The sequence below is a fragment of the Olea europaea genome, chromosome 4, assembly GCF_002742605.1.
Source record: "Olea europaea var. sylvestris chromosome 4, O_europaea_v1, whole genome shotgun sequence".
In the NCBI taxonomy this organism is placed as follows: Eukaryota; Viridiplantae; Streptophyta; class Magnoliopsida; order Lamiales; family Oleaceae; genus Olea; species Olea europaea.
Window position 1 is genome coordinate 12,034,492 of NC_036240.1, and position 10,090 is coordinate 12,044,581.

At 33.7% G+C, this 10,090-nt stretch overlaps 1 protein-coding gene across 1 annotated transcript; it reads right to left on the reverse strand.

Moving 5' to 3' along the window:
• Positions 1-2,217: 2,217 nt before the first annotated feature.
• Positions 2,218-3,303, reverse strand: LOC111393042. The gene is made up of 2 exons (XM_023018446.1): positions 2,730-3,303; positions 2,218-2,618 (listed from the first exon to the last, which is right to left on the reverse strand). Exons 1-2 carry the CDS (start codon positions 3,301-3,303, stop codon positions 2,218-2,220), a joined length of 975 nt encoding a protein of 324 aa, XP_022874214.1.
• Between the last annotated feature and the right edge of the window lie 6,787 nt (positions 3,304-10,090).

The window sequence follows — 10,090 nt, forward strand, 5'->3', positions numbered from 1 at the left end:
TACTGCGTAGTCACTGGCATCACACATAACCTTAAATAGCTTATCCCAATCTGGTGCTACCATCACTGGAGCAGTGACTAATTTTGCCTTTATGGTTTCAAAAGCCCGTAAGCAGTCTTCATCAAATACGAATGTTGTGTCTTTCTCTAAAAGATTACATAGGGGTTTTGCCACTTTTGAGAAGTCTTTGATAAATCTCCTGTAGAATCCAGCGTGTCCTAAGAAACTTCGAATGCCTTTGACATTGGTGGGTGGTGGTAGCTTTGCAATTGTATCAATTTTTGCCCTGTCCACTTCCAGTCCCCTTGCTGAAACATGGTGGCCTAGCACAATTCCTTCTTGTACCATGAAGTGACACTTTTCCCAATTTAGAACTAAATTCTTTTTCTCACAGCGTTGCAGCACTAAGGAGAGATTGTGAAGGCAGTTATCAAAAGAAGTGCCAAACACCTAGAAGCCGTCCATAAATACCTCCATGATGTCTTCAACCATGTCTGCAAAGATTGCCATCAATGCATCTCTGAAAAGTGGCCGGTGCATTGCATAACCCGAATGGCATCCGTCTATAGGCAAAAGTTCCATAGGGACAAGTGAATGTTGTCTTTTCTTGATCTTCTGGTGCTATAGCGATCTGGTTGTAGCCCGAATATCCATCAAGAAAATAATAGTATGAGTAACCAGCTAATCTGTCCAACATTTGATCGATGAACGGGAGTAGAAAATGATCCTTTCTGGTTGCCTTGTTCAGCTTTCTATAGTCAATGCACACCCTTTAGCCAGTTACTGTTCTAGTTGGAATTAGCTCATTGTTGTCGTTCTTAACTAATGTCATCCCTCCTTTCTTTGGTACCACCTGCACTGGGCTGACCCAGTCACTATCTGAAATAGAAAAAATGATTCCTGCCTTCAATAGCTTTAGTATCTCCGCTCAAACCACTTCTTTCATTGCTGGGTTTAACCTTCTCTGATGTTCGATGGATGGCTTGTAAGAATCTTCCATGAGGATTTTATGCATGCAGACTGTAGGACTTATCCCCTTGATGTCAGATATCGACCAGCCTAAAGCAACCTTATGATCCCTCAACACTTTCAATAATATGTCCTCTTCGTCCCTGGTGAGTGATGAAGAAATGATCATTGGAAATGCAGAATTGTCCCCCAGAAATGCATAGTGGAGGTGATCTGGTAAGTGTTTCAGTTCAATCTTACTGCTTTCGCTGCTTTCTTTATCATCTGATTCCTCTGATTTTTGAATATCTTCACAATGTGACAGGTTGTTTTCAACTGGTGTAGATTCTAGAGCCAATATGCAATCAACCAGGTCTTTGCTCCTTGCATATTATCCAGAAGAGCTGATGTCATCCTTTGTTGAACTAAACATCATACACTGCTTCAAAGGATCCTCAATATATAGTTTCTCATCATTCACAGCAGAATCAATGAAGTCAATCCTGTGGCACGTGTTAGTGTCGTCCGAGTACTTCATTGCTTGATATATGTTGAACCTCACCTCTTCTTGATTCACTCTCAATGTCAAATGTCCTCCTTGCACATCAATTAATGCTCTTCCAGTTGCTAAAAATGGCCTACCTAAAATCAGTGGGATTTCCTGATCTTCTTCCATATCCAGTACCACAAAATCAGCTGGGAAGATGAATTTGTCGACCTTTAATAACACGTCTTCAATAATACCTTGTGGGTAAGTGAGGGACCTATCAGCCAGTTGTAGAGTTACTGTTGTTGGCTTGACTTCCCCGAGGCCTAACTTATTGAATATTGATAACGGCATTAGGTTGATACTTGCTCCTAGATCACAGAGAGTCTTTTCAAATGAAGAGCTTCCAATGGTGCATAGAATAGTGAAGCTGCCCAGATCTTCTCTTCTGAGGAAGTTTCTTCTGAAGAATAGCGCTGCATTCTTTTGTTAATTTTACTGTTTCATATTTTTCCAATTTTTGCTTCTTTGACATCACTTCCTTCATAAACTTTGCGTAATTTGGCCTTTGTTCCAAAGCATCTGCAAAAGGAATATTAATGTGAATTTTCTTGAAAATTTCTAAAAAATTTTCAAATTGATCATCAAATTTTTTTCTTTTGAAAACGCTATGAAAATGGAAGTGGTGGTGTGAGAATTGGTGGATTGTCAGGGAAGGATTTGGAGTAAGGTCTGTGAGCCTTATTTGTTCCTTTGGCCTGCTTTTCTTACTCTTCTACTACTTATCCTTTCTCCTTATCATTTCTGGGGTTGCTATCTTCGGTGGGTTCACTTTCTCCAACTTGATTACCACTCCTTAATACAACGGCTTTACAGTGCTCTTTTGGATTGACTTCTGTATCATTTGAAAATTTTCCTTGTCGTTGAGACTCCATTGAGGTAGCCAATTGACCAATTTGCACTTCAAGATTTTTCATTGTGGCTCCCATGTTGGACACATGTGTTTCAATATTATCCAACCGTGATTCAATTTTGTTGAAGCGTGATCTTGTCTCAGAAATGGATGTCCCACGGATGTCTTCCAAGGGTGGTTTTCCGTCAGAATTCTGAATGTTGAATCCAGGTGGAGGTTGAAGTGTGTTTCTATTGTTACCATATGACAAGTTCTCGTGATTCCTCAGCCCTGGATAATAGTGATTAGCTTGGTAGCTTTCTCTTTGATTGTAGTTTCTACTGTTGACTTATTGGGCCTGCTCGTTTGCAACCTCTATCTCTTGGTGTGATGAAGAAGTACTCATGACTGAATCTACCTTCTGTTGATTTCCTAGAGTGGTAAGCGTGACTATTTGATTTGTGAGTGATGCAACCTGAGCTGCTAGTGCTGTGATGGGATCCACTTCATGAAGTCCTGCTGCTTTCTTTACACTCAATCTCTCACTTGGCCATTGGTAACTGTTGGTAGCTATGTCATCCAATAAAGCATATGCAGCCTCTGCTATTTTAGCCATTAAAATGCCTCCCGCAGCTACATCTACCATAGTCCTTGTCTGCCCATTCAACCCATTATAAAATATCTCAATTTGCACCCATTTCTGGAACCCATGTTGAGGATATCTCCTAAGCAAGTCTTTAAATCTTTCCCTGGCTTCATAGAATAGCTCGAAGTCGAGTTGTTTGAATTGGCCAATTTCACCGCGAAGTTGAGCTGATTTAGAAGGTGGAAAGTACTTGATGAGGAATTTCTGAGCCAAATCATCCCAAGTTATAATCGAGCCATACGGTAGTGACTGAAACCAAGCCTTTGCTTTTTCCCTTAAAGAGAAAGAGAATAGGTGAAGTCTAATTGCATCTTCAGTAACTCCATTCATCTTCACCGTGTCACAAATTTCCAAAAATGATCGAAGATGAGCATTTAGGTCTTCTGTTGCAGCACCCTAAAACTAATTTTGCTGCACCATATGTATCAACCCTGATTTCAATTCGAAATTGTTTGCAGCAATTGTTGGGTGTGCGATGTCAAAATAGTTGCCATTGACAACCGGCCTTATGTAGTCCCAAATAGCCCTTTGTTAGTTATCCTCATTGGCTGCTCTAGCATCCTGATTTGCCATTGCTTCCCGTTCATTTCTTTTTATACCTCTGAGAATGCGAAATGTGCGTTCTGGTTCAGGATCAACAAGTAGTAGGTCTAGATTTCTCGCCCTTCGCATAAACAGCCGAAAATAACCACAAGAAAGCTCTTAAAGATAGACACAAACATAATAAAATAAAAATAAAAATTACGATAGAAATAAAAATCTAAAGTAAAATGAACGCCGATTGGTAATAATATCAATTGAAATCGAATAAATCAATCCCCGGCAACAGCGCCAAACACTTGCCACGCGTTTTATGTAACGTGATTTAACCGCAAGCGTACGGTGTCAAGTTTTGTAGTATATTAAGGAATAGAAAAGTGTCGAATCCACAGGGATTGATATTCGACTTCCATTGAGTACTATAATTGTGTCCGCGTTTACTTTATCTAGACAATCGGGTGTTAAATTGATGTTTGAATGCTAAACTAATGTTGATGAATTGAATAATACACTAATCAAATGAGAAGGCCTAGGGATTGATTTCACCTAACTCTCAATTATGATTCAACGACTTCCAATTACTTCGATTAATTTTCCCCTATTTAAAAGTAAGAACCCTAATGTATTTCTAACCCCATCTCTCGAGCACCGATTAGAAATTAACCTTAGACCCCAATTCCAACATCTCTATTCGAAATTGAAAATCACGAATTTAATAAAGTTCCGATTTTTTTATGGAGTAAGCTTCATATATTTATACTTTCTCTTGAAACATATAAATTCTACATTGTATCAATCTTATGATCGCGCCTAAATTCCCACTCTCTCGAGCACCGAAATTGACTAGTATCAAATCATCCAATTGTTGATCAGGCAATTTGAAGCATTAAAATCATGATACAATTAAATATAAGCGGGAAATTTAAACTAAATAATTATGAAATTCATCAAACCATAAATTCGAGTTCGGCTACTCAACCCTAGATAATTTTTTTAGCTCATGATTAAATCTAGGAAATTCAAACAATTTAAAATAAAAAATATAAAGGAGAAAGAAAGATAAAAACTATTTTAAAGTGTTAAATCAATTCTCCCCTTTTATATCTCTCACGCCTCTCGGACTCGGTTGATTTCTTTAATGGTTGATGTTGTCCCCCTTTCAAAAATGTGTCCAGTCGTCCCCTTCAAATTGGATGTGTTTGCCGGCCGAATTCTTCAATTGTCCAGCAGCCGCCAGTTGTATTAATTGAGGCAGTCAACCTTCCTTGAAGTTGTCAGCTCCAGTTTCCCTAGAATCCTCCAAATTGACCAGCTGAATCTCCCTCTATTCCTCTCCAGATTGTCCCCTAATTTTGCCGTTCCAATCCCGTGCATGGCTTGAACCCAAAGATTTTTCTTATGCGGCTCCCCTAATTTTCTGGTCCTTCTTGTGGTATTTATAGTGGTTGGAATATTGAGGTATTAGGGCTGGAATGGGTCGTGAAACTAAGTCCAAAAATTTTGCAATTCTCCCTCCTCGCAAGATGGCGCCTCGGCGCTGCGAATTCTGCTTCTTCTCGCTGTTGATCGATTGGGCAGTACACTGCCTTCTCCTTTTTTCTTCATCTCCTCCTTTTTTCTTCATTTCCTCCTTTTAGCTTGTTCAATCACCACTTTAACCACCTAGCATTTAACATGAGAATCTCATGTTAAAACATCAATAACTCAATAAGTTTAGCTAATTAATACGCTTAAATGACATTAATTTAATGAGTGAAGTATCACTCATCAATCTACTTACTCAAGCTATACATCATCACTACAAACAATATAATAAACCTTCAAATTCAAGAAATCATTTAACGTATTCATGAATAATGATAAAAATCTAAAATACTAAATGAAATTACAAATTAAAACATGCAAATAATATTTGAACAAAAAAAAAGGATTCTTACTTTGATGTTATAAAATTATTATCTGATCTTTTTGAATATAAATATGTCAAATCAAATTTAGAAAGTAAAGTATATAAAAATGTGAATATTATAATGCAAAAATTGAGAGAATACATAAAATTGATACAAACAAGACATTCAAGAAATTCATGGATATTGGTGGCTGAATTAATCATAATTCCATCAAAGAAGAATTGTAGTTCACTAATTAGAATATGTGTTTCATTGAAAATTAAAGCTTAAGATAATTGAATTAATGCTATTAATTAAATTAAAATATATATTTTTTAATTTCTATAAATGGTTATTTAAGGTAATCTTTTGAACTTTTTAAATAACATTAATTTTTCAACTTTATTTTGAATTAATTTTATTAATCAAAATTTTTATTTTTTATTTTTATCTCAAAGGGGGAATTTAAGGCTATCCGTTAAGTTACTTAAACAATACTCATTTTTTAATTTCACGTTGAATAAATTGAATTAATACTATCATAAAAATTAATGTAAGATTAAAAAAATTAATTTAGGAAATTATTAACCATTTTTCAATTTCATTTTGAATTAATGCTATTAATCAAGTTAAAAGATATTATTTTTATTTTTATTTTTTTATCTAAAAAGGGGAATCTAAGGCCATCCTTTGAGTTCCTTAAACAACTCCCGTTTTTCAATTTCATGTTGGACAAATTGAATTAATATTGTTAATAAAATTAATGTGATATTAAAAAACAATAATTTAGGAAATTATTGACAAATGGAAAAGAAAATGGATTTTTATAGTTTCAAGTTGAATTAATTGAGTTAATGTTATTAATTAATTATTGACGAAACTAAAATTAAATAAGTATATATTGGGCATAGAGCTAAATATATAATGGTGAAATTAGTATTGAAAAGCTTCAATTAACAAAATTAAAATTAAATAAGGGTATATTGGACATATAACTAAATATGTAATGGCAAAATTTGTATTTAAAAGTTTCTCCTCAATCCTTCCTTTTAATATATTGTAGATGTAGATAAGGTGACTGGATTTTAATGTAGCTTAATATAGACCTTGTTGTCGTGCTCATCAGGTAATGTAGCAGTATTCTATCAACCTCTTAATTTCATCCTTTTCCGTGATCTCTACCATTTATCGGATTCTTTCTCTTGCAGGTCATGGAAGAAGGATATGATTTTTTTGCTGATAGGCAGCTAGTTACAATTTTTCCGCTCCCAACTATTGTGGTGAATTTGATAATGCCGATTCAATGATAAGTGTTGATAAAAGTTTAAAATATTCGTTTCATGTTTTGAAACCGCTAATAGAAACCAGAGAATTGAAGTGTTTGGCCTTGGTTCTCCTAAAATACTCCATGTTAAGGGATAAAATTTCATATCGAATAAAGATAAAAATATAGACCAATTTATAAAATATTAAACTATTCTTCTTAACAATGTTGACATTTTAAGATGGAACTTCAAACCTCAACATGGTATCAGATCCTATTAGGGTCCAATGAACAATTCAATCCAACTCGAACTAAAAAATGAACACATGAATTTCAAGGTTGGTCTGCACAAATGAGTTACCTTCTTGTAGAGGCACATTATGGAATAAATCTCACATCGGTTTAAATCCCATATACTGATTTCAAGATTGATCCGTGATATGTGTGTTTTTACACCCTTATTAGAGACTTCAATGAGCTAATTATTAATAAAATTGAGCAAATTTCTTTTCACAATTGTGTAATTGTTGCTTTTGTAGACTAAAATTCCAAATTGGAGGAGAAGAAATTTAAAGAAAGGAAAAAGGACCAAAAGTGCACAAAAATACGAGTTTGGGAACCCCAAGTGTACAAATGCCAAAAGTTTATGGACCTTGGGTTTCAATTTCTGGAGGACGTGATTAAAAGAAAAGTCAAAATCTAAGGACCAAAATGAACAAGATAAAAGTTGAGAGATTGGACGCACAATTACTCAGAGGATTGAATCCACAAAAAGAAAGAAACTGGACCAGTGCCTAGGCACCATGACACATAAGCACCACTCACTGGCATTGAGGCGCCCTAACTACTAGTGGGGGTTTTGTTTTTGCTTTTAAAATCCAGGGACCATTTTGCAAACGGAGGGTTTTTGGTCCCTTTTAAATTTAATTTTCAACCATTTAACCTCATTCAATCTTTCACCTCTTTGAACACAGAAAAACCCTAGGCTTGAGATAAAAATAGTAGGAGAAAGGGTAGAAATACAAAACAAAATTTAGGATTTCAAATGAAGATTCAAGATTTCAACCCTTCATTTCAAGAATACATTCAAGTGATGAGTTTCTTATGTTGTCTTGTTTCTTTTTATTATCTTCCTCATTTTGTAATGGATTTCATCTCTATTTCCATATTCTATTTCTATTGTGTAATGGATTAAGTGTTTAAAGTTGGGATTTATGATTTAACTTGACCTAAGTTTCATTAATATCAATATTTACCATTTAATGATAACTTGCCATTGTTATTGTGCATTTTTTTATTGTGTTTACATTTTCATAATTTATGTGGCCAATAGATGATTGTGTTAGGTGATAATTTATGCAATTATTGAAAGATTGGTGTACTTTCCAGATCAAAATAATTGATGTCTTTGGTTGTTTTCGGAGATAGAGATATACTCCTAATCCTGGATGATTTATATTTCCAGTTAATTGAGATAAACTAGAATTATTTTCGCTCGAGAGAGGTAATTAACTAAAATTGAAAAATCAAGTCTAACATTGTAACTAGGTGATTTACATTTTTGATTTATTGATATATTAATAAAACGATGGTTGTATGATATCGTAAATCCAAACTCATTTAAATCCAAAATCATATGACTCTCACAATTATTAGTTTAATTAAATTCTAAAATTATTATTTTTTTATTTTGAACTTCAAAAATTTTAATTGTGTGTATCTTTATCTTTAATTTGAATAAATTATCATGTGATTGGAAAAATATCATTTGAGGGATCGACTAAGACTCAACATCTACTGTATTACTTGAACATACCTATGCGCTTGTGGCATATATTTTAGCAAACAATTTGCTCAAACAAGTCACCATCTTGCGAGGCATGTTAAGTTATAAAACCTCACATCGAATAAAAATAAAAATATAAACAAATTTATAAAGAATTGAGTTACTGTTGACCTTCTAAAATGGAATATCAAGTTTTAATACTCTGGTTAGTATCCATTATCTTTGTTTTCCAATTTTGGATCTTGATGCCATTGCCAACTCATTCTTGCAAATTAGGTGTCGTTTGACAAAGTTTTTGATAAAAGTTTTGGCTCTTATAATGTTGCAGAGTGAGAAGTGCAAAACTATTGAAGATTATGATTGAAATCCATTAATATATATAAAAAAAGGCCTAAATTGATATAATTTAGACTCGTTGATTCTAACAATCAAGATTCATTGACTTGAAAAGAATGTTGAGAATTAATTTTTGATCAACAAATTATTGATTTTACGTAATCTCCACTCTAAAAAGAAACAAATTGAAAATTTTCAATTTTAATTTCTTTTTATTCAACCAGTTTTCTCTATCATGTCTCATGTATACTATGATATATATATACACAGCCAAATTGCACTGTTATTATTAATTAACTTTAAGCTTAAATATTTTTGAAGCTTTTAAAGTTTACTTTTAAGTATATTTGAAGAAGGTTTTTAGATATTATTTGAAAGTAACTTTTCGTTTATATTTATAATAGATAACTTAGGGGGTGTTCTCTTTGTGTTTCAGTTTTGTGTTTTGAGTTTTAAATTCATTTTGAGTTTTGTGTTTTGAGTGTTTGTGCTCACGCTTTTTCTCAGCAAATAAAGGAAAGTTTAGGAGGTGTTCTCTTTGTGTTTAAGTTTTGTGTTTTGAGTGTTTGTTTTGAAATTGTTAAAAAAACATTCTTTTTGTTAGTTTCTCAAAATAAAAAAAAATAATTTTTTTTTAAATTTTGAGAATCACCACAACATCACCTTAAAACACCAAAATAAATAATAAATAAATAAAATTAATTTTTAATTTTTTTTGAAATTTTGAGAATCACCACACCACCTCCTCAAAAAAAAAAATGGTGTTTCCCACGTTTTCAATTTTTTCAAATTTTACACTGAAAACGCCCAAAACGACAAAAAAGTCATTTTGTGTTTTCTTCATAATTTTTTTTTCGTTTTCGAAAACGGGAAAGAGAACACGTTTTCACCGTTTTGAAAAATCGAAAACAGAAAACGGTCCGAAAACGGTAAAGAGGAGAGAACAGGGCCTTACTTTTTCAAAAGAGCTTCATGCATGATCTTACTTTTCTGTTGTCAAAATGTAATGTCAGAATATATTTGATTGTTACTCCGAGAGGTTTTCTACAAATATTGATATTTGATCAGTAATTTATAGACTCGACCATCTCGACTTGTTTCATTATTTGTGTCTGCCTGGCCAACTTAACAGGAAATCAGGCTGATATAATGGATATTGACCCGTTACTACTCGATAATTCCGTCTATTTCTGGCATATCCATCCCCGTTTTCCTCCTCAAACACAGCCTAAAACACTGGCTCACATCATCAAACATATAGTTCCTTGTGCAAGTCTGCATGGGGAATATCACATCGACTTT